At 32.6% G+C, this 25,652-nt stretch overlaps 2 protein-coding genes across 3 annotated transcripts in view; one reads left to right on the forward strand and one right to left on the reverse strand.

Annotated features, from left to right (window-relative positions):
- LOC132705751 (ATP-binding cassette subfamily G member 4-like) overlaps nucleotides 1-25,652 on the forward strand; it is a 47,886-nt gene that overhangs the window by 10,184 nt on the left and 12,050 nt on the right. For both annotated transcript variants that reach the window (XM_060676618.1, XM_060676617.1), the window contains exons 2-6: nucleotides 17,110-17,227; nucleotides 21,916-22,105; nucleotides 22,174-22,319; nucleotides 22,432-22,555; nucleotides 24,578-24,692. In XM_060676618.1, the coding sequence (XP_060532601.1) occupies nucleotides 17,172-17,227; nucleotides 21,916-22,105; nucleotides 22,174-22,319; nucleotides 22,432-22,555; nucleotides 24,578-24,692 (631 nt within the window). In that variant the 5' untranslated portion in view covers nucleotides 17,110-17,171. The remainder of the gene's footprint in view (nucleotides 1-17,109; nucleotides 17,228-21,915; nucleotides 22,106-22,173; nucleotides 22,320-22,431; nucleotides 22,556-24,577; nucleotides 24,693-25,652) is intronic.
- On the reverse strand, nucleotides 8,386-14,004 carry LOC132705230 (G protein-coupled receptor kinase 2). Its single transcript, XM_060675702.1, has 2 exons — nucleotides 13,100-14,004; nucleotides 8,386-12,963 (listed from the first exon to the last, which is right to left on the reverse strand). Exons 1-2 carry the CDS (start codon nucleotides 13,465-13,467, stop codon nucleotides 11,577-11,579), a joined length of 1,755 nt encoding a protein of 584 aa, XP_060531685.1. The 5' UTR covers nucleotides 13,468-14,004; the 3' UTR covers nucleotides 8,386-11,576.

Genomic DNA, 25,652 nt, shown 5'->3' on the forward strand with positions numbered 1-25,652 from the left:
TTAACGATTTTTCTTCCTCAGTTAATGCAAACAAAATCTGTCCGAATACCTTTCCATAAGGGCCAAAAATATATTAAATTATTTATACGTATAAATCCAAATTGACAACATTTAAAATAAATTACCTACCTAATGGTCAATAAGACTTATAAATGAGCTCAAAAGGAATGCGAATACAACCCCGTTAAGATCGTCTCCATAAAAAATCGACATGGAATAAATTGTAGTTTAGTTTTGAATTATTTTTTTCTTATATAAATAAATAAGACATCTGCGTATCTACGAAGGGGCACTAAATAGATTGCAGCCCATTTATATCAATATATTTCAATACATTTATACAAAAAAACACACTAGAATAAATACCGTCTCCCTAAATAGTTGCAATTATTTCTTCATTGTACCAACATTTCAATAGCGAGTGTAGTGGGAGTATTTTGGTCTAGTATAAGACCTCTAAGACGAAGAAAAGCGGACATAATTATCGAATCGTTCCTAATTAACGAACTAGTAAAATCCTTGAGCGCGCTTAAGATACTAAATAACGACGAATAAAAATAACAGCTTCCTTTTCGAATCGATTCAAACCTTTGTATTGTCCGGATTCGATTTTTTTTTAAAATTATACGGGGGAAAATTGCGTTCCGGAAATATGGTTAATAATTGAAAGTATAGTAGGACGGTACTCACGGTTATTTAGGCGATCTTTTTATCGTACGAGTAATTGCGGTTGTCGGGAATTCAACAGACTGTCCGAGGACGAGAAACAAAACATAAATCATGTAAACAAATTTCCGATAATGAATGGAGAACAATGTCAATGGCAAACGGAAATTTCTCGGACATTTTCCGACAAACGAGTTAGTTAATTTTTAGCACAGTAACGTTATTTTGTGCTTTTAGTTACGACCGGCAGTTTTCCGCACGGTTTACTGCAGAACGTTGTGGGATAATTTTGGTGCCCTCGCAAAAAAAATGCATTTTTCGCATTGATCAGCGACGGGCGTTTTTTTTTTTGTATAGATTACGAAATCGCGTTTAACGAAAAACGTGGTCTATTCGCTGACAATGGCGTTTTAATTTCTATCAGGCTTATAAGTTTCACAAAGCTTCATAAATGTTGGCTATGAATTTTAAACAAAATAAGTGTTGAATTTTAGAATCGTTGAAACCAATAGTGGGGAAAAACTCTGTTACTTTAATAGCGTATCAATTTCAGCAAATATAAAGGACGTCCATAAACTTTGAATTATGTTTTCTCATATAAAATTGATTTTGTGCTTTTAAGGAGAAAAACGTATAGGACATATATAATAATAGACATATTTTTAGCAAACCTTAAATGAAGTTTTTGTGAATCCCTGGTCCTCTCTAATTTCAATTATTCTGATTTTGTCTATGGTGTTTGTTTGAATCAGGAAAGTAAGAATCCTCTTCAGATTGTACAGAATGCATGTATTGGGTATGTCTATGGTTTGAGATAATTTGATCATGTATATATATATGTATTATATGTACGTATACAATATAATAAAATGGCTCAAAATGAATAAGAGCAGAATTCTACATTTCTCATTTTTTCAGATTTTTGTTTAATGTGATAAATAACCCTAATTCGCCAATTGTCGTAAAACAAGTTCTAATATTTAGTAATAATGTCTACAACATTAATATTAGAAATAATGCCAAACTAACTATGCCACATCACAACGCCGTAAAGTATTTCAACTTAATTCCCAACCAGTTCCTTGACATGTCATTACATAATTGGAAAATAAAATATAAAAAATACCTTTAAATCTCTATTAATGGGCTTAAACTAAAATGACTATCATAGTACCTACATATCATCGGGTTCAAAATGTTATAATAAACCAAAACCAAAAACCAATTAATTCTTCTCTAATGTTATAACCTAAAAATTGCTATAATGTATATATTTGTTTTTTCTTTAACTTATTTCTACAAGCATAGTTACAGTAATTTTTCTAGATATTTTTTTTATAAGATTAATATAGTAACATAACATAGGATTAACATAGTAACTATGTTTGTCTTTGTTTGGTTCAGTAGATTACCCAAAGGCTAGATTTGTGCCACAATTGGACAGCTAAATGAAATTATTTCTTTGTAATAACTTTGTCACATCATATTGTTCAAATAAAGTCAGTAATCTTATTATTATTATGATTATTTTGTCGCAAGAAGAAACTACCTTTTCAACTAGAAAAATAATCTATTTTTTGTGACCCGACAGCCGAATTCGAAATGTTATATACATATCAATGTACCATTCGAAATATGTAAAGCTTAATATTTAGGGACATTTTCTCGATAATTTTGACAGATTTTAAAAATTTTCCCAATATTACTAATTCAGCAAAAATTTGGAATTAAATAGAATAGAATAGAATAGAATTTATTTCCCTACTTCAAATAAGCACGTCAACAAAAACAACAAAAGAAAATATAAATGTTATAATTTAAATATAAAGAATGTATAGTTTACAGCACACACCAAATAATGTAAAAACACAAATAATAAGACAGAAATTATTTCTGAAATATCTGATAAAAATTCTGCAGCGAGTAGTAGCAGTTTTTGAATGAGGAATGCCTTTACTTTTGCTTTCAATTGAGAAAGCGTGAGGTTTAAATTTAACCACCAGGCCATCAGTTTTTAAAGAATGTCCATAATTCGTGGGTTTTGCTTACTAACAGATAACCTTGAGAATGGTTGAAACTTGGTTTAATTTATTTACTTTGTGTATAATAATTATTAATTTCGCTGAAGATACAAAGCAAATACTACATGAGGTTTTTGATTGACCATGATGCGTATTAAGTGTTTTTTTCACTAAACAAGCCACAGTGAGCTATTGCGCGTCCGAAGTATAAAGGCTTCAGACCTTCGTTTGAGACCGCTAGGTTTTGATCCAGTTTTATTTCTATGTCACCTTTGCTTCTCTCTCGGCCCTAACTAAAAGACGATAGTCCAATAGTCTTGTTTTTTCAATAAATATGTAAAATTTGTGATTTGGTGGAATTTAATGTCAAACTCGTTTCCGGCTTGTGTTACTTCAGATTTAGAATTGTTTGGTACCATTTGAATCGTCAGCGTAAGTTGCTGGTAACCCTATTCTCTCCATTTTAGTAGTATAGTCGTTTATGTAGACAATGAATAAAGTTGGCGAAATCCATGAGCCTTGAGGAGTGCCCTCAGAAACATTTAGGGAACCAAAAAACAACAATGTAGTGTTCCATTGACACCCACTTCCGGTAAATCTGGCTGTGCCGCCATTTTTCCAGAAAACACCAACGACGTTCCCGATGAGACACCATGTATATGTTTAGATAGGTAAATATACCAAAGCCGTATCTTATTTATTGGGTCTACTTTGGGTCAAAATAAAAACATTAAAAAAAATTAAATTTGTTTATTGGAAACTTGACGTAAAGTTTTAAGAATTACTTGTTTACCGGTAGAAAATGACGTAACGACAAACCTACTTGTTCATTTTTGCACTTATTCGTCAATACCGAATAAATATTAGATAATATAGTAGCAATAGCAGTGTAAAAATTGATGCGACTCGGTAGCTCTGATATTTTCGTAGCGGTGGGAACCTATCGAATTGACGAACTGTCAGCGGCCATGTTGGTAGTTAAACGCGGCTAGGTCTTATTGGTTGAAAATGACCGAGCATGCGCATATTAGATTGCAAATCTCTTTTTTTTTCATCAATTCTAATAGCTATATGGTCAATACAATCAAAATTAGTCTTAAGACGTGGTATACATTCGTTTAGTAGGTATACATAATTATTAGCACAAATATTTATGAAATTTTTAAACAAAGAATAATTAAACAAAACAAACAAAACGGGCCACATTTTGTCTAACACGTTTGTTTAATTTTAATTAATCTTAATGTGTATCAAATAACGTGCAGACAAATAACCTATATTATACATATTGTTATCTTGATACAAAAACTATTGAAATGTTAACGTCTGACACAAAATTTCCATTAATCGTGAGTTTAACTAAAATTTAAAAATTTACGCTTCAATGTTCATAGCTATATTGTCATTGACTTTAACCACGAACCAAATTATTACGAATATCATTAATATATAGTTTTTCACCAAAATCTGGGACCACATTTCGATGAATTGACGAGTATACAGCATGAGTCGAAAAGATGAGTCTTAACTGTCTTCATGAAAATATTGGGACTGTGAAGGCAGAACGTTAAACTTTATTTAACACTTTTATTTTTAAATCTTGCAGTTTGTCAAATATTTTTCAAATTTTCAGGTTACAGCATACTGCAAAACAAAAAAAGAGGAGTATGGTAACAAAAATTTATTTCGTTTATTAAACTTCTCACTTTGTCAAAACAAAAATCAAAATCAATTCGCAATATGTCAATTAAAAAGTTGACATTCACACCTGCTTGACGTTTCGGACTAAACTGAAAGTAGGTTTCTTTTTTGTAGAATTGGTTAATACTTAAACAGCATCTATAAAAATGGGAAAAAGTAAATATAAAAAGAGTTATTTTTTTAGTTTAGCCTTACTTATTTTTATTTAACCGTTGGTCAATTAAGAACTTAGATATCGTCTTCGGTTGTATGATTATTTTAATAATACTTATTTAAAAACCCTTCAGGCTCAACGTTAAAACAATATTTTATACGAAGTACTAACATTATTTTCAAGACACAATTTGTGCTCTGGTTTACTGCGAGGCACCTATTCAAATCGACACCGACATTCGAACACTGTTTTATTGGGTTTAATGTTAGTTAAGGCGTTATTAATTAGACCTGATAAATCATTCTCAACTGTGCCACTTTGACCTTATTGCCTACAGTTTTTTCCTTAATTTAATTTCAATTGTTTGCTCGGGCTAAAATAACGAATGCAAAGTTTCTACATTACTACATTTATTTTATAATGGATGCAGGTTAGACAAGGTAGATATTTTAAGAACGCAATTTTAACATGTTTTGACAAAATACTGCCGCATTCAAACTGAAAACTGTGGAATTAACTAACCGTCAGCGGCCATGTTGGTTGTCAAAAGCCGCTAGTTCTTAATGACTATAAGCGTGATTTGAAATGACAGTTCTTAATATTTTTTTCATCGTGGCTCTATACGTACACCCTGTGCTAAATAAAATGACCCACTATACAATCTGGAATCCCATAGGAGATACGAAAAAAGCTTTTTACAAAAGTTTCTTGGACTCTCCCGAAGATTTAAAATATTTATTTATTTATTTATCAACGGGCCAATATAACATATGATTCACATAAACAAAATAGTAAACAACAAAATAAAATAAAACAACATTAAAACAGAATGAAATAGATAGATGAAGACCTTACTCTAATATGACAAACATTGGTTTTCCAAAATATTAAATATTGGTATAGTTAGTCGACACGACAGTTGTAACAGTAGCGAGGCACCAACACAATACCATTGCGAAGAAAAGCGGGATAGTTTTACCGACAGCCTTTAAGTTCTTTCTTAAATATTCTTGCACTCTGGAAGCAGTCAAGTTGGTCAGAAAAGCGATTCGCTAGTGCAGCTGACGTAGTAAGAAAAGAACTCTGCCCATAGTTAGTACGACGGAACTCCACCTGGAAGGACTGGTTTAGCCCCATCTTACATAACAGCTCAGATCCATGGGAATTTGAATGCAGTAGATTATAAAAAAGAGTGAGGTCCCTCTGCATACGACGAATCTAAAGAGTTGTACGTTGGAGAGAGTTTTCCAATTCAGAGTAATCAACGTCCTCAAGTCCTTGGTACTCCTTAAATGCTATATACCGCAGGAACCTATGCTGCACTCTTTACATGTGGATGTTATACGAAGGTGATCACACACAGGAACAATAATCCAGGTGTGGACGCACGAAGGAGCAGAACAGTAATCTGAGAGACGGAAAACTCTGGAAGTCCATTTAATAAACCCCAAAATCTGAAGCAATTTAGACACAATAAACGAAACATGGTGTGTGTAAGTGAACTCAATATCGAGTAACACTCCAAGATCCCTTATTACGGAGGCCTGCAAAATGTATGGGGTTTCTGCTCCGGTAAAAGTTCATTTGTTGGCATTTATTAATAATTAGTTCCATTCCATTCAAATCGCTCCATAGCGATAGGTGATCTAAATCGGACTGGAGTTTTATACAGTCATCAGCATTGTGGACTCTCATATAGAATTTTAAGTCGTCAGCAAATAATAGGATACATGCGTGATGAAAACATGAGGCAATAGACACATCCTTGAGGAATACCAGAAAGCACTCTAATTTCGACGGATTTGAAGCTCTGGACGCGCACAATCTGCACTCTTTTTTTCCCTGGATTCCAATGTTTCGCAATTTTTTTATTAAGATTTGGTGATTTACTAGATCAAAAGCCTTTTAAAAGTCTGTGTAAATGGCATGAACCTGTGACCCCCCCTCCAATGATTCCAACAGAAAATCTGAGAATGTGAGCAATTTTAGCTCAGTGGAGCGATGGGGGAGCAATGCAAATTGTCGCAAACTAAACTTTCGAACACTTTAGGAACTCAGGATACTGATGGGCCTATAATTGTTGACTTGCGAGTTATCGCCGGATTTTAGGATAGGGGTAATGAAGCTTGATTTCCAGTAATTTGGAAAAGTTCCCGCTTTTAAAGAATGGTTAAAGATTATATAAAGTGGTCTGGAAAGTATGAAGCTGCATTGCTTAATAAGATATGGTGGGAGGCCATCGGGACCGGATCCTTTGTTTTGTCTAGAGTCAACAGTTTCTCGTAAATAGATTAAATCAAAATGTTCAAGTGTGAGAGGTTATCTACAGAAGGTAGTACATCTTCAGAGACACATATTATAATTTTGTTAATATAGGATCTTCCAAATGTGTCCCCTCCGACATAAACATTGTTAATTTAAAAGGAACACTCTGTATATATCGACATTTTTGGAATCCTTGGTTAAAATAAAGGCCACTTTCTTAAGAAATTCCTATTCGAATTTTGCAACGAAAATTTAACCACACACTAAGGAGATGATGCACTACTCAATCACTTTGACAGATGCGCCTCAGCTTATACAGGATGTCTCAGATAGGTGGAGCCGTCTTGGCGAATTTAATTAACAAAATCTCAAGATTTTCAAATGGAACACCCTACATTTTTATTCAGATATCATTCTAGGACAAAAAACAAGGTAAGTTTGTAATTTATCTAATATTTAAATTTTACTTACTGTTTGAGATATTCGAGGTTTAAGATAGCACCTGTACAAATTCTTGTTGGTTTTGGTTAACCTATAAACTTTAATTATTTAGCTAGATTGTTTCTTTAATTATGAATTCTGAAGTTTTATTAAATCTGTTAAAGTACGTAGTATAGAATCGATTTTCTCAAAATCTCCACGTATTAATGGACACCCTGTATTGTTAGAAATAGGTTTTATTCATCTGTCTGCAGTATTACATCTTTAAAATAAATAGTATCGCGTCTTTGCTATTTAAAAAATACCTAATATTGCCAACAAGTGAGCTAAAGTGGGCAGCTTTAAATTTATTAAGAATAAAGAATTTATAGGGGTGTTATCTTAAATCTCGAATATCTCAAAAAGTAAGTAAAATTTAAATATAAGATAAATTACAAACTTATCTTGTTTTTTGTCCTAAAATTGATAACTGAATAAAAATATAGGGTGTTCCATTTGAAAATCCTGAGATTTTGTTAATTAAATTCTCCAAAACGGCACCACCTATTTGGGACATCTTGTATAAGCTGACGCGCATCTGTCAAACTGATTGAGTAGCGCGTCATCTCCTTAGTCTGTGGTTAAATTTTCGTTGCAATGCCTGAATGAGTAGCTTCACAACACAATTTTATATGGTGCAAACAAAATATGAAAAAAAAATATCCTCAATTTCTGCCTAAACTTTGCAAAATTCGATAGGAATTTCTTAAGAAAGTGACCTTTATTTTAACCAAGTATTTCAAAAATGTCGAAATATATAAGGTATTCCATTTAAATTAACAAAGTTGATGTCGGAGGGGACACTTTTGGGGCATCCTGTATCATCAAAATTATAATATTTTAAATTTTTAGGAGAGTCCAAGAAACTTTTTTTTTTTTCGTATCTCCTATGTGTTTCCAGATTGGATAGTGGCTCTTTTTATTTGGCACACGGTGTACATCAACTATATCTATATGGTACCGCAACTGCTCTTTTCACGCGTTTAAAAGCTCCTAACAGGATGGGGTTCTATGTTGACTAAATGGGTTGATAAAAACACAGAAAATCTTATTTGATACGTTTTAATTGAACAATTTTATAAACAAAATTAATCAGTTTTATAAATTTCACAAATAACGACGTACAATATTATCGCGCATATGTTAGCGTATCCGGGCTAATAGGACGAGAAAAATTTGTCATCTACAGCCAACAGTAAACTCGTCCAAGATATTATTGGAACCGCAAATAAATGATAACATCCCCCCCCCTTGTACATGTTGATTTATTTTGGTTATTGTGGATAGTTTTTGGACTAACCCTATACTGCTTGCGATACTCGAAAAGTGCATGAGGTTAAGTAGTTTATTTTTAAGATATAATTGGCTGTCTTTTTTACCTACTTTAGCTTTTAAAAAAATATACAAATGCAACATAATAATGCTCTTGTTTTTCTACGCAAGATGTATCTATAAGTACTATTTTCTGCTTTGAGCTCAAATTTCATTTGTCACACTATAATCTAATAAAACATTTAAAAAATCGACATTTTGCCACATTTCGCTCTGTTCCAATTCCAATAGTTCAAATAGAAAGAAATAGCTGACTTTGGTGTTAGTAAACAAACTATTCAGTCAACGTACAATCATCATATTTTACATTTGCAAAATTCGCCAAATATATTCGAAACAGTAGACAATTTAAGTCAAATACTAAAAAATATGCAAATGTTAAGCGTCTGAGATTTTATTTTATATAAACATTGTTTACTCTGTACCGATAACTATATGTCTATTTACATGTTTTCTGTACCAAAATAATCCACATATTCGGCAGGTATTGAACCTGAAAAATGTTGTAAATCGCTTAAACTACAAATAGGTTACTACGTTTTCCAAGAACAAAAAAAAAGTTATCGAAATAAGTTTTTATTATTTATTTATTCTAATAAATAAAGCAAAATAAGAAAAATAGAATTGTATGAAAATAGTAAATAGGATACATTATACTATCACAATAAATACATCAATATTAATTTCTACTATTCTTGCTAAAAACAAAAATATCTACAGGATGTAAAATGTATACATGTTGTTTGTGAGATACAATGTTAGACAAGCGCGGAAGGAACATAACTAAAAATGCAACGGCAAACCCAGTAAATACTTGGCATTTACTTTAAACGCCACTATCAACTTAAAATACGTTCTGATAAAAACATCACCAAATGGTGATTTAATTCAGAACATATACAGGTATTTTGTGCGTCAGTCTCTTTTTTTACAGCAACGCTTCCTATATATAGCCTTTCATATTGAATATAGGATAGATGTTCCGCCATGCAAATCATATACTGTACATGTCTGAATCGCCATCTGACTACTAATTATTCATATTTTTGATCGATTAGTGTGCAGTTAATAAAAGGCAATATAACTGACTATTTGTTATTATGTGCGACTGACATTGTCATTGTAGCAGAAAAAAAATGTAAATAAGAGAAAATTTCAAACGATAAACAAGAATACCCTCTAGCAGGCAAGAAGATGGAGTTAATCCGTTGGATGAGTATACATTTTGGATCAACAATTGTATGTGGAAAGTTTAGTGACTCTGCCATCTACAGATGGATAACTGTACTATTTAAATTTGTCTAAGCAAATGACGGAACATCCACACCGGCATAAACGAATTTAAGTTGCCATGAATAGATTGGGCTAGTTATTGATATAAGTACGTCTCCAAAAATTTAGAAATAAAAGCCCCACAAAATCGATCGCCATTGTGTATTAGAACTGAAAACGTTAAACATTACACTTTGTACATAGGTTTGGCGCTACTGATATAAATATATTACTTTAGTAGTAGCAATCCAATTAATATAATCATGTACCAGCTTTAACATCAAACTTCAAAAGTTTCAATCTAATGCGACTTATAAAAGTAAACTTTCAAAGTATAGCGTTCCAATAAAACATCAGTAAAATGAATTTAATATTAATAAATTAGGTACTTTTGTTTTAAATATTTTAATGATAAATGTAGAGCATGAGCAGTTAGATGTTAGAACCCATAAGCTGGGACACCCTGTATATCGAATGTCGAACATTTTCTATTTTTTCTTTAATTAATTCTTCTGCTTTGTATCCTCACATCCTCCTTTTAGCTCAGTATACTGTTCATGATATGATTGAAGATTTCAAATAAATCAATTTGGTGGACAATAACAATATGTTTGAGAAGCACTTCTATGTCTTTAAGAATTACATATCTGATAACTATAAATACAGGATTTATTGAGTACATTTATACTTGAATAATCAAAATAAACACAAAACAAACAACTGAAAATAAGTACCTGTAGAACAACATTTTTTTACTAAAGACGAAAAATGTAATTTGTGTAGTGTTTAGTAAGAATAATAATAAAAAAACTGCTTTTAATTTTCAGCAAGTATAATTTGAACGGAAGACTAGTGACAACATTATTTTTCCTTCTGAGATTCAGCAAACAAATCACTTAAGTAACAAAAATATTAGGATACAAGTAGCTATATTAGATAAAATGGTAAACATGCAATATTATCTTCATGCAGACATTAAAAATTTCGCTAAAAAATTTACATCATTGTTTTTCACATACTATTGGTGAATCTTGCAAGTTAGGCACTAATCAATTGACAGTACCAAGTCACTACGTTTATCACAAAAGATTGTTAAAAACAGATATATTAAATGGTTATTACCGATTTTTTTAAAATAATTAATTTAACTGCCCACATGCAATTTGGAATTGTTTTCACCAAGAAATTTTGTAGCCATTTATTACAAAATTGGGAATATATCCCAAGTAGAGAAACATTCACACAAACCTAATTGTTTCAATGAAGGCTTTGCAAATTTTCTCTTCGCCTCCATTCTTGAGATAAAATATTCTCCCATTCACCATTTGTGGCTTTGTTTATCAAATAACATAAAATATGTTGTTGTCTGCCAGTAATTTATATGCTAAAATTTCTCATTTGATAATAACAATCTTTTTGTAAATCCCCAAGGTGCTAGTAATAAATGGAAGGGTTATATTGATCATAAGTTAGCTTTACCATTGTGCCATGTCAGGGTAAAAAGTCTGAGACTTTGAGTATCAATGTTAACAGATGCAACAATTGTATAAAAATAACATAATTAGTGAAATATGCTGTAAGCTTATTTTTATATATATACAAAGATAGGTTGAAAAGTGCTAACACGACAAAAATGATAATTTAAAATCTTATATAACTACAATGACACAATTAACAGAGTTATATCAGCTATCAATCACCTGAGACAATAAATTAGGATTAATAGGTACTGGTTGGGACCTCGGAAGTTGTTTTTTCTTCCGTCGGAATGGAAAACAACCTTTATTATCTATTGCGGCCGCTGGCTGTAATATCAAATCTGGCGATCTAGTGTTATTAATCCCAAACACATTCAATTGCCTAAAACAATCAGTCTCTATCATTTCTGTCTGCCAGGGTATCGACACACATCCCGTATTGAATTTGCTGTAAAAAGTGGTATCACTCTCGTCTATATCTACACCTTTAACTGTTGAAAATTGTTCAATATCTAAGACATCTTTTGCATAGACAGCATGAGGATCAGGAACAAATGGTGGATCTATCAGGCCCGCTTCTAATCGTCTCCAATTTATAGTCTGAAAAAATGGATGTTGCTTAACCTGAGCGGCACCATTTCTTCCAGCTTTTCCTCCCAGTCGTTGAGACGGATTTTTTGCTAGCAGCTGTTGGCACAAAGTCTTGCTGTCTTCACTAAACTTATTTGAATACTTCTCCTGTACAGTTTTTACCCTACGATCTACTTCTTCCCGTTTAACCTTTTCTTTTCTAGCCCTGAATGGTGCTTGACCTTCGATCATTTCATACAACAAACAACCAAAACTAAACCAATCAGGACTGAATGTATATCTTTCATTATCTATAACCTCCGGCGCCATATATCCTACTGTACCAACTCTACCTCTAACTGATTCACCTTCCGGAATTTCTACTGCTAAACCTAAATCTGAGATCCGAACATGACCTTCATCATCTAGTAATATATTTTCTGGTTTACAATCCCTATAAACAATACCCTGTTGATGTAAGTGTTCAAGACCACATATCACTTCAGCTGAGTAAAATCTTGCTCTGGTAATATCCAAACCCGGTTCGCTACCCATATTGTAAATGTGGAACTTTAAATCACCTCCATTCATTATAGTAAGTACTAGGCACAATACATCTTTGGTTTCGTAAGCATAAGATAAGTTTACAACAAAGCGTGAGTTGATTTTTTGCAAAATTTGTTTTTCAATCAATACCATTGCTTCACCCTTTCTCTTCTTAATGCGTTTTTTTTCCAATTTTTTGCAGGCATACATCTTACCTGTTGCTCTAACTTGACAGGCACACACTTCACCAAACCCACCTTTGCCTAAAACACGATACATTCGAAAAGTCTTGTAGGTAACTGGTTGAGATTCTAGCCATTTCCATTGCAAGTAACGATGAAAATACATCGATTTCGTAAATTCCAGAAAAGGGTCGCCCGCTAAATAATTCCTGACAGCCTGAACATACTGCGTTAGCAAGTCCTTGTCTTGATTGTTAGCAAGCCTGTCTCCAATGGCCAAGTCAGGGATATTAATTCTAGAAAACAAGAATACAAATAATTGGAAATGAGTATATCTATAACAAAGCAACTAAGAGTAAAATAATTGTAGCACAATGGTGCAGATTCTAACTACAGCAGCACTGAATTTGTTGTAACTATGTTGGTGCTTACCCTAACATTATACCCTCTGGACCTTCGGCACTAACCAAAAATTCTTTTTTGAGAACACTGACCAACTCTTCTTGTTGGTCATCTGTCTCTAGTTCATATCGTTTAACAGCATCTAAGAAACGTAAACGCTGGTGACATTGGGGTCCCTTAACCTCGCACCACTGCGCGAACAACAGTTTACCAATTGGTTGTTGTTCAATGACATAATCATACCGAATATCTATTTGATTTACTAGATCGATGCACTGAGATATGTGAGGAAACTGCAAAATCTTCCTCCACTTTTTGCTTTTACCTTTGTTGGTATCTGAACCACCCTCCCTCGCTTTTAGGTAAACAGTGTTGGCCACAATATTTTCTAATTCCATGAGTTCCAGTTTGATTGTGTTTGTTACCCGGCTTTTCGGGCCGAAAACGACCCGTTTCCATTAATTTTTGGGTCAATTTGTAAAAATGATAAGAGAGGTTATGACTTCCTCTACAGAGCCGTGGCACTGCACTGAGAACTTATTTGGAACCTCCGCATCCACTTTCATAGAAAACATTCGTGTGGGAGCAAGTCCTTGCTTCAATATGGTTCAAATACTCTATTAAACGATTCTCTACGCCACGAATTTTGCAAAATTTGTTTACAATTAACATTATTCCTCACAAAAATTCGATAAACACGAAGTTTTAAGGCGTTTTTATTATTTTCTAGGATATGCCATTGACATGTTGCCAGTTGCTCCGCATTGTGCTGCTTATTCTGTGTTAGAATAAATTTAATGCAAACCTTTTGTGAACGATAACGATAAATACAATCAGTCCATTGATATTAATTATAGTTTCGCTTCCCATAAAGTTTACAACCTAAAATTAACAGTGGAATCAAATTAATTACCCTAAAATTATGGGCAACCTTCATTCCAAAATAATTACTACCGACAACGTTGCGTGTTACGTCTCGCTTTACGTCAGCAACCGTCAATTCGCTTATTACCTCGTACATTTGAGCTACTTTCAAACGAACTACTATACGTGCGGCAGGTCCGGACTTCACTAATTCCTAATATTTTTGTTATTAACCCACACGAAAATGTTTTTCTACTTAGGTTTTTGCTTATAAAAATAAAAACAGCTTACTAATCAAAGTATAATAATTAAAAATTTAGTGCATGTATGCAGAGGGCGCTGTAACTTTCTGTGTATAAAGTACACACAAACGCAATTTATTAATTTATCGAAAAGCTAATAATCGTAGGTTTGCTAAGAATTTAGTGCCGTTATTGGAATAGGTATACGAAGTGAATTAAAATATATTGGACCCCAGTTCATTTTTTAAATAAAACACGCTGTACATTGGGCGTAATGGGTATTGCATAATGTGGACTTTTCAAACATATGAAGTTCACGTAGGTATAGTTATTAAAAAAAAACAACCTTAAGATTTAGACTTTTCAATAATTCACTAGACATGGCTGATTTAATTTAAAACACAAAGCTAAATACCAAAAATGGGCCAACTTCTTAAGCTTTGATTCCTTGGAAAATTTTTGTGGCTGCACCTACTCCGAATCTCTCGATTTTGTTTTGTTTCTATGGAATTTTATGCAAAATAGGATGTGTACAAGACACAACTGGAATCTGTCTGGATGTCTGTTCAGTTTTGATTAGTTTGGAATGAAATTTTCAAAAATATACACTTGATATAGTTATTTAAACCCAGGATTAAAACTAAATATCTTTAAAACTGATATATTTTTTTTAAATGGTATAATAATGTAGATAATTCTTCAAATTGAGATAAAAACTTGTTTTTAATCTTCTACTACATATGTTTCGCCTCAAATATAAATAAAATTCTTAGGTACTGGGCATAAAAAAAAATAAACTACATTAGATAAAACGAACGTACATATTTTGCTCAATCAATTTTCAATTAAAAAATAAATTAGGGTTAGATTACTTTTTGACCCTACCCCGTATATCTATTCTGACACCCCCACTTTTTATTATTGCATTCGAGTCATGTCAAATTTATAAATAAATAAATTTTGTATCAAATAGTCCGATGCAATTCAGAAGCGAAAATTACTGGTTTCGCTTACTATTGACGTAAAAGACGTAAAAGGTTTCCATCTTTGATTTTTTTCGATAGCTGTTAATCATTACTATTACTTCCCGGTTTCAACGTCCAAAGAACTGAACTGTGAACATCTGAATAATTTTCCAGTTCGAAATAATTATCAAATAAAATTAACGATATGTAAAAAAAATCCTTATTGCGGAAATTTCAGTTTCGCAGATGAGACGAATATGATAATTTATTAAAGGATTGATATCTAATATCTATATATTGCAGATGGAGGTGACTAGAAATGTAGAATTAAAGTCGCACAATCAGTTCTCAATAAACTACTTCAAACATTTTGTAACGTTAGTCACCCACGGCATATAAATTAGTTAGTTTTGGTTAGTTTCACTCATTATTGCGGATATCAGGGTGTCCCCAAATTAGTGAACGAAACTATAGGAGCCTAGTCTTCGTCGGGAGATATTAGACACCAAAATATTATGATTGAGCCCAAACGTATAATTACAAAAAATTGGCAGATGTAGATATTGAGGTAGATGATGGAAAATTCCAACACTTGAGTTCAAGTTTTTTTTATTACTATTACCAAAATTCTTATTGTTAAATATTGTTTTTTATTACTTCCCGTACGTTTTCTTTTCTTTTAATTTTTTTTTAATCGAAAAAGATAACTTGAATTTTATAAATGCAAATGAGCCAAAAAGCGAGAGATTAGACAGCATATGAAAAAATGTACCTTCTTTTAGATTTTCATAATGTTTCTACCATTACCTTTATAAGATACCCTGAGGATACCTGTGGTATTGTGTTGAATTTTATTCATTATTTTTTTATTTGTTATTTTTATTTCCTGCTAATAATATACCTAAGCGTTCACAACAAAATAATGGAAAATATAAAAAATGCAGTTACATAACAACTGTTACTCGGAGAAAGTCGATGCCTGGCATGGTTTTTGTCTACCGCTATCGGAAGTAAACAGATTATTGCAAAAGACATTCCTTAACCTTGTTTAATGTATGCAGTAACAACTAATGAGTAGGTTGCTAACCATTTTACAGGGTGACACATGATATTGATGGTGAAGGACAATACCTAATGTTTAAAAATTCTTTGTTATGTACGAAGAAAATTCTAGAAACGGGTGACTAAAAAAATTTTGCCTATTAACCCACCAAATTGTAGTTATTTGAAATATTATTATAAAGAAGAAAAAAATAACAAAAACAAATGACCTAAAAGGGCTCACTTTTCTCATTTTTTTTTCCTTTTTTCTTTTTCTTATTTTTTTTTTGTGAGAATTGCTTGATACGTAAAATTTTTGCTTTCATTTTTCGATTCTTCGCTGGATCTTCATAAATACAGAAAATAATGCGCTCCAAACAGCCATATTCTGCTAAGATTAATTTTGAGTTACTATTTTAAGTAGCATTTGATCTAAAAGTTTAGTTTCAAATTGATTGATCTTTAACTAAACCAAAAAATATAGGTTTAGACTCATTGATTTCATTTGAGTATTGAGGCACATGGCGCTAATTATTAAAAAAAACTGTATACATTTTTATTGAAATTGATCAGCAATTTCATTTGAAGTGATCATTTTGAACCACATTGAATTATTAAAAATTATTAAATGTGACGATTCATGAAGAAACGAAAAAAGGCTTAAAATTTTATGAAACATAAAAATTCTAGACGAAATTCAATCAACTAAAATCGATCCTTGGGCAATGTTTCAAATATGCCGTTTTTGCGTCGCATATAAGCAGTTTTGCTAAACACAAAGTCACTTCTAGTGAATTTGTTTGGACCTTATAAAGCTTTCGTGTTTATTACACCCTTATCTACTTATTTTCTTCTGCGTTATGTATGTACTTCCCCGGCTTCTTGCTTTTAATTAAATTAGTGACTAAATACGTTGTAATTTTTGCAGGATGGAGAAATCTACTTAAGTCCATCAATGGAAAATTCTGTTCGGGAGAATTGACGGCCATAATGGGTCCCTCTGGAGCGGGGAAAAGCACATTACTGAATATCTTAGCAGGATACGTGTGAGTAAACTGTATAATTAAAGTATTTAAAGCGAAAGTATAATTAAAACCGAGATTTTTAGTAACTGTTCTGTATTTAACGATAAACATGGACCACGTACTTAAAACTTCAGGATATTGTGGATAATTTTGGATGCAAAGAAAATCGCAAAATAGTAAATGTCAGTGGAAATTATATTTAAAACTTGCAACTCACTCAAATACGCTAAGCAAATTTGCTTTCAAAATTTTCCAGTGCTTAATACAAATTATATAATAATTAGTCGGCAATGATAAGTGTATTCTTTCACGTAGATAAACTAATTGATGTAGGTATTCGATGACTTTACGGAACAATATTTTGTTTGTTTTTACGATGCAATAACATTGTGTTCCCATAATCACACAAAAATTCTCTCATATTTAAATTAAATTACCTAACATGTTAAAAATTGTTGCTCCAAGCTCATAAGGCTTGCAGGAAGGGATAGAAAAGACCACAAAGTAGACATTACAGTTACTTGCACCAAATAACAAACTTAATACACGGAATGTTTGTGAAAGTCTGAAGGGAACTTAACCTAAAATATTAAAAATATTAAATACTAGGACTCTGGGAAAGCATAAAAATTTAAACAGGAGTAAACAAAAACAAAATATTTTTCTTACATGTTTATATAAAAACAATTATTTTACTAAGTGTGTAAAACTGTTTGACGTAGGGAATAATAATAATAAACTAAGAGCAATTAAAGAAAAATAATTAATTAAATTGATTAAAAATTACAAGAAGACTTTGTGCACTAACCCGACATTCTACTACTTATAACATAAAAGTGCGGAAACACCGCCTCAACTATAGCAACCTAAAGAATTCGCAAACATTTGCTGATCATACGTTATTAGAGTGCATGCAGCAAATAAGTTTTGTAACAAAATTAACAAAAACGCTAACCGTTTGACTTTATTATAACTCACAATATACGTAAAATCCCGGATCCATTAAGATTCCTGTTAGAGATTAAAAATATTGTACTAATGAATTCTTAGAAATATATTTTGCGTTGCATAACTTCTGAATACAATTTAGGTAGGTAATTAATTGTTAGTCTATTAAGTTCGCATTTTTTTCATAAACTCGAATTAAGCATCGATTCGGATCTATGAGGAGTTTCCACTTTGTTGTTATTACTATTGCGAAAATATTTAGTCCTTTTACAGGGCAGTTTGTTATATAAACATTTGGTCGAGAGCCAACCATTGGGGAGAGGTTGCGCTACAAGTATGGCGGCAAAAGAATGTTTTTATTTTTTATCTTAAAAATGAAAATTGATAGTCCTATAATTTCTTTACATTTTTTTTTTAATTTTATGTTTTAGCATGTTTATCCAAACAAAAACATATATTCTAAAGCAATAAATAATGAGATAAAAAAAAATAAATAAAAAAGACAGTGGGCTGCTGTCACGCCTGAAAGCGTGTCGTCAATTGAGATAATTAAAAAATTAGTCTACACTACACCAAAACAGGATATTTAAGACCTAAAAAATATACTACATATATATATTAGTTTACACACGACTAGATTATTAATTAAAAATAAAAAAATACGCAGAAAGTGAATTTTTAAAATAGCAATACTTCGGTAATATTTAATTTTTCTATTTTTGTTTTTAGGATAAAAAATAAAAAAAAAAATTCCGCCATACTTGTATATCTCCCTTTTGACCTGACGTCTATATAACAACCTAACCTCTATTTTAATTTTTTCGTATTTGTTTTGAAACACCCAGTATAGCAAAAAACAAAAAAAAAACAAAAACTATTATATATAGCGCGGAATCTAGTCTTAGGATCTCAAAAAATTTCGTGTATTTAAAAGAAAAGAACCAAAAATTGTGTTCCTTCTTTCTTACTACCTTAATATTTAGATAGGGGGAACACGTAACTCAGAACCTTCTTTTGGCGGTTATAAATGGGTTTAAATGGTTATTCATATTGTTTTTAGAAAAAACAGTCTTTCTCGGTTAAACTCATTTGGCTTTCAATTTTACTTTTAGTAATACTATTTCTTTAACACTTAGTATTGTTAATCTACTTTATATTATTGTTGTTATTTCCCATAGAAGAAAAGATATGTGAATAACAAATAGCTTTCGCTGGAGTATACTTAGTATATAGTGTATAGCATTGATGAAGTCGAGACTTGGGTGTTTTCTTGGATTCTAAACTAAGTTTTGTGACACATTTTGCGTAAACAGGTCCATGCGAGTTCTTGGGTTTGTTGTACGTAATAGTGGCCAACTTACTACACATTGCTTTAAACTCAACTATATTTCTTTGGTTCTCTCTAAACTGGAGTATGCATCTGTGTCTCCATATTATACCTGCCATATAGATAACATCGAAGCCGTTCAGAAAGTATTTATCTTTGGCTTCAGTGGCATTCAATATTGATACTGTAGAAACCTGAAAATTCAAGACCGATTTATTTTTTCTCTTTAAGTTTTGAATGGTTGGTATTATTGTCCAGCTCTTTTATATAGCATACAATTAAACTCAATGTTTCGCATACCTTACCATAGTGCAAATTATGGAATTTATTCACCCCTTACTAGAATGCTGAAAGCGTGCAACTGATATCCCATCATGTCAAAACCTTATCCGCTTATAAAATTCTTTGAAAATCTAGTTTTGCTTTACTTCGAGAAAGAATTCATCATTCCCGTAAAGAAATAGACCAAATCAATAAGGCTTTTCTGTCTCTACACCTTGAAATTGCTTCCATCTTGTCCCCATCCGAGTTCTATACCCTTTCATATATAACTCATGAAAAAGCTTTAAATCGTCGTTCATCTTCTATCCAAAATCACATTCAGAAATTTGAAAAACTAACGTCAATACTAGGAAAACCATAAAACTCCTTTCAACTACCAAACACTATAATAAATGTATAATCGCATCAGCTTTCGAAAACGTAAAAGATAGTTCGTTCAACAGGTTCCATCTTCGTCCTTGCGCCACGTATTATCCCAAAAGAGGAAATCATTTGAAATGTTGAGTCTATCCTGCCATCTCAAACAGCTAACGAAATTCGATTTTAAATCGCAAAAATCCTTAAAAAATCAAAACCTCCTAAATCTAATATTGCGAAACCTGAACGCATTGCCCTAAAATCTCTAAAATATAATTCAGACATCGTAATCCTAAAAGGAAGAGATAAAGGAAATTCTACGGTGGTCAACACAAATTAATATCAGGAAAAGATTCAAGATATTCTTACATACGGATAATATTGTCAACTTAAAAAAGATCCTTTGTCATCTATGGATCGCAACCTTAAATCTGTTATTATTATTAACTATCAGAAAACCTGTTACCTCCCCATTACTTTAAAATTCCTCGTCTCTACGAACTCGCAAAGAACCATAAACCAGGGTTACCCCTTCGACCTATTGTCAGCACCATTGGTTCTCCAACATATTCTCTAGCAAACTATCTAACTTCCTTAATAAAACCCCTTAGAGGGAAAACTGATAGTTTCGTACTTAATGCCTTTCACTTCATTGAACAATTAAAAAGCATTACATTAGATACACAAGATATTCTAGTTAGTTTAGACGTAGAATCCCTCTTTAATAAAATCCTATTCTTGAAACTCTCAACATCATTTCAGATATGTTAAAATCCGAAAATCTGGAACCAAACCTTCTCACCTTAATTGAAAAATGCTTGTCTGGAACATATTTTTCTTATAACGGTCAAATTTTTGAACAAACGTCAGGAACAGTTATGGGTTCTCCACAGTCATCGCGAATATATTTAGGCCTTTGAGAAGAGAGCTCTCGACACCTTTCATATAAAACCAAAATTATGGAAACGCTCGTCGATGATACTTTTGTTATTTGGCCTCATGGTCAAGAAATCCTAGTACATTTTCTTAGACATTTAAACTCTATACACGGTAACAAACGTTTTACCATTGAGTTACAAAAATTCCATTCTTAGATATTGTTATCAATAGAAAATCAGACCTAATATTGGTTCATTGTGCTTTACAGAAAACCTACGCACACAGACCGATACCTTAATGCATGGTCACATCACCATCCGGCCCAAAAATCATCGGTTATCAACTCTCCTGTTTACAGAGCCGTAAAACCGCCCGAGTCACTCAACGTTAAGCGTTCCATAAAAAAAACACTCCACCACAACCTTCCAATAGCAATGATGCCGAAAGCAATCCTATACTTTCCACTGTGGCCCTTCCTTGCATTCAAAACACCTCTTATCAAAAGTTCTAAAAAAGTATAAAGTCAAAATCAGATTTACCACTTGTCCAAAAATCTCTCAACATCTTCGACCCGTCAAAGACAAAATTCCGTTGGATAGGAGGAAAAAGTAAAGAATACATTGGAGAGACCGGACGAAAAATATCAACTAAGCTCAAAGAACACCAAAGAGTCTTACGACTAAGACAAATAATCATATAATCAATTATTCTACCAACGAAAATCTAGAATCCATAGAAATCTATAAACAACTTAACAATCTTAACGGCGAGTCAGGTCTTTATCTGTCATCAATATGGGAATCAGTCATTCGAGACGGTGTTTATGCCCGTCATTTCTGCAGTCTTTCTCTCGACGATTTGTTTTATATTGATCTTCTAGAAATATTTGCAATTAACAATGAAAATTCCTTTACAGAACCGCCGGTGTAAAGGGAATGATTAAAATCAACAATCGACCTAGGGATATGAAAATTTTTAACAAACTTTCCTCGTACATAATGCAAGAAGATATAATTCAGCCACGTCTAAGCGTCCGAGAGGCTATGATGTTTGCCGCTAGACTAAAGCTGGGGTCCGAAATCGGTGATACTGAAAGGCAATACGTGGTTTGTAAAATATTATTTAGAGCAACCGCTTGGAATTCAAAACATTTTTGATACACTATCGGTTGCAGGTAGACGAAGTAATCAAACTATTAGGATTAGAGAAATGCTACGATACAAAGAGCGAGTATTTATCTGGGGGACAAAGAAAACGTTTAGTCGTTGCCTTAGAGTTGGTTAATAATCCACCGGTTATCTTTTTAGATGAACCAACAACGTAAGTATTATATTTTTGACGAAACCTTGTTCTCTAGGACTCGGTTTCAATGTAGAGCTAAATAATATGTTGCTTAGAAACCACGATTTGTAATCAGTATGCCCCCTTTCAGAGGGCTTGACAACGTAGCAATTAAACAATGCATGGAGCTTTTGCAAAAAATTACAAGATTGGGACGGACTGTCATTTGCACGGTGCATCAACCTCCTGCTTCGCTGTTTCAAAACTTCGATCAGGTAATAATTTATCACACACCCTCAAAATAGTTTAGTCATAGACGTAAAAACAAAGCACACATTGTAGTATTGCGCCAAATGAATCTGTAAAATATACCAAATGTTTCATTTCCATAATTCAGACCTAAACAACGAACGCGTAATAGAATATTAGATAGGGAAATGTTATTCGCTCAGTATTTGATTGGTACTATCTAGGTTATCAAAACGATCGTCCAAAAGGTTGTGGTTGTAATCTCAGTATTGTATAAACACAACGGAGTTTTATTTAAAAAATACATCAACCGATGGATAGAGACATATCCTCCTCCTATTCTCTTACGATGTTGGCAACAAATATGGCAAAGTCTTCCCTAATGAAGGCTTGATCTTACCATTGGTGTGTGTTCAGTCTCTAAAGTTTCTGAGACACGATTGCTTCTTTCTGCCTAGTTTTCTCGTACCCTCATTTTTGCATTCTATGATTAGCTGTAATTATTCATACTGTTCATGGCGCATTATGTGTCCAAGGTAGGAAGTTTTTCTAATTTTAATGTGATCAGCTGGAGAATTTTCACTCTCGTTACAACTTCTTCATTGGTTGTCCTAGATATCCAGCTGATTCGAAGCATTCTACTGCGCATCCAAAGTTCTAGTGGGTTAAGTTTTTTCATGTCCTCTTGTTTTAATGTCCATGCTTGAATTCTCAGTCGAACTGGTGTAGACAGCTTGAGGTGGCATAACAAGTTACACATGTTCAGGAATCCAGGTCTTACGATCTCAATTCTTCTTCTTATCTCTTTTGAGTGGTCTAGATGGTTATTCATTTCTCTGTCCAGATATATGCAGCTCTTAACATTTTGAAGAATTTCGAAATTGAGAGTTGTCTGCGTATTGACATGACCATCTCTAAATCCCATCTAACACTATCTTTGGTCAGTATGTTCATCAATATTTGTAGGTGTTCTTGCGCTTCGGCCGTAATGTTATCGGTCTAATGTTATTATCGATTTTGGCGTTAATGCTTGCGCCTTCTAGTCTAAACAGCAAAGGATATAAAAGACAGCCTTGGCAGACTCCTCTCTCTATATTGATGTAGTTGGTGTTACCCTTTTCAAGTTGAACACAACCTTGGTGGTTCCAGTAAATATTTTGGATGATTATAGTATATAGTATAGTGTTCATTCATTTTTGTTGTTTAATAGAGACATATAGCTAATAATATAGTGGCCCTACCACGGTAAAATAAGATATTTTCTTAGAGGAGGGAATGGCTTTTTGCGCATGCTTCAAAATTTCACCCACTAATCTGCACTTTGTGCTCTTTTCTTTCCAAACAACAATTTCTGCACACTCAACTCGTTTTGCCAGAACATTTAACGAGGTCTCAGCATATTTTAAAAGATACTGCCACCAAAAAAACTACATATATACTGAAACCTGTCGAATTAACCAACTGTCAACGGCCGTGTCGATTATTGAACGTCGTACGTCGTAGAGAGGACCCCTAGTACATGTATGAGTAAATATTTTCAATGGAAATTTTATTTCGTTTTATTCGAAACATACTGAACAGCTTTATCGAGTTGAAAGCTTTACGGTTTTTAAAGAATTATTTAATGGTAAAAACAGCATTTCAATGCCTTCCCAATCCACCGCTAGCAAGATTTCTTGAATAAAAGCACTTTTTTGAGTCATTTGCAATGGCCTAACAGAATTTTTTCTTTATTTCCCGTTTTCTGAAAAATGAATATAATGTTAGTAGTTTACATAAAAGTCATAGTGGGCTATAATCTTAAAAAATGCCAGTGTTGAACCCTTTTCAATCATGTTGGTATCCGTCATAAAAGATGGCGGAGATATAAGGCATTACCTACGCCTATACCTACAAATTCTATTAGAATTTATTTTAACTAAACAAATTTTTTTTTAAATATTTATGACGTTAGGTGAAAACCGATTCATGTTTGGTTTAAAGAAATTGCAAATATTGAATACATATATAGGTAAATGCGAAAATTTATTAAATATTTGTTTTTAAAGGTTTATGTGATCGCAAATGGTTATTGTGTCTACAACGGATCTCCAACGCAGCTAGTCCCATTGCTGGCAAATGCTGGGTGCCCTTGTCCCTCTACTTACACACCTGCAGATTATAGTAAGTGTGAAAAATGGTTTTTTTCTTAAATATTACTCAAATGTGGATGGTAATACATTTTATATAAAATTTATCTTTTATTTATTTTATTTTATTAATGTCATTTTATAAAATATATATGTTTAGAACAGTGTTAGTAATAAAGTCAGCCAAATTTTAAACGGAAGCATAGCATATACCAAATATAATAAAAAAATAGATAAAACTACTGTTTGATACACTTCTATTGCAACATTAATTTTAATGCGGCCTTAAAAGTGCGCAACCATTTCCTTGTGTATATTTTTCAAGTTTGCATTTCTTTTCATAATTTTGATTTATTGCTTTTCAGGGAAAAACTAGTCATCATAAACCGCTATCTATTCTATCTATTCAATTATACTTTATACAATACAATACTATATACAATATATTCTTCTCTTTTCTCTACTTCAGATGGATTTTGCTGATACTTGATATTAATGAATTGTGATAAATACCGTAACATGTTTCATAAACTGAACTGTTCAACCATTGCTAAATTGCCGATCTATTTGAAAGTAAATTGTTACACTTCTTACAAAACTTCTGGATTCCTCCTGTGTTGGTTTTTGTTCAGACGTTTCAGAACGTTTCGCCAATCATCCTGTTGGCTTCTTCAAAGCTTGACTGAAACTGGCTCTCATTTTACTCTCTACCTGTTTATATAGATTGTTTGAGAGGAGCGGAGCTAAATGAGTGGCATAAACATCGTCTCGGATGACTAAATCGCATATTGGTGACTGGTAAAGACCTGAGTCACGGTTAAGATTGTAAGTTTGCATATAGATTTTCAAGAATTTCAGTTTTATCGAATAAAAGTGTATGTCCGGTTTCGTTAATAGTTCTTTCAAGTTCTTTGAGCCTAATTGATATTTTTCGTCTCCAATGTATTCTTTGCCGCATATGCATGGAATGTTGTAAACTCCTGGCATCTCAATT

The sequence above is a fragment of the Cylas formicarius genome, unplaced genomic scaffold, assembly GCF_029955315.1.
Source record: "Cylas formicarius isolate icCylForm1 unplaced genomic scaffold, icCylForm1.1 PGA_scaffold_7__23_contigs__length_41026272, whole genome shotgun sequence".
NCBI classification, from domain to species: domain Eukaryota; kingdom Metazoa; phylum Arthropoda; class Insecta; order Coleoptera; family Brentidae; genus Cylas; species Cylas formicarius.

What these genes read in the sequence shown, in the direction of transcription:
- LOC132705230 (XM_060675702.1), bottom strand. Translation starts at nt 13,467, where the DNA reads ATGGAATTAGAAAATATTGTGGCCAACACTGTTTACCTAAAAGCGAGG. An exon ending in CCAGAGGGTATAATGTTAGG is followed by an intron (nt 12,964 to 13,099) that starts GTAAGCACCAAC and finishes CTTGTTTTCTAG; the next exon opens with AATTAATATCCCTGACTTGG.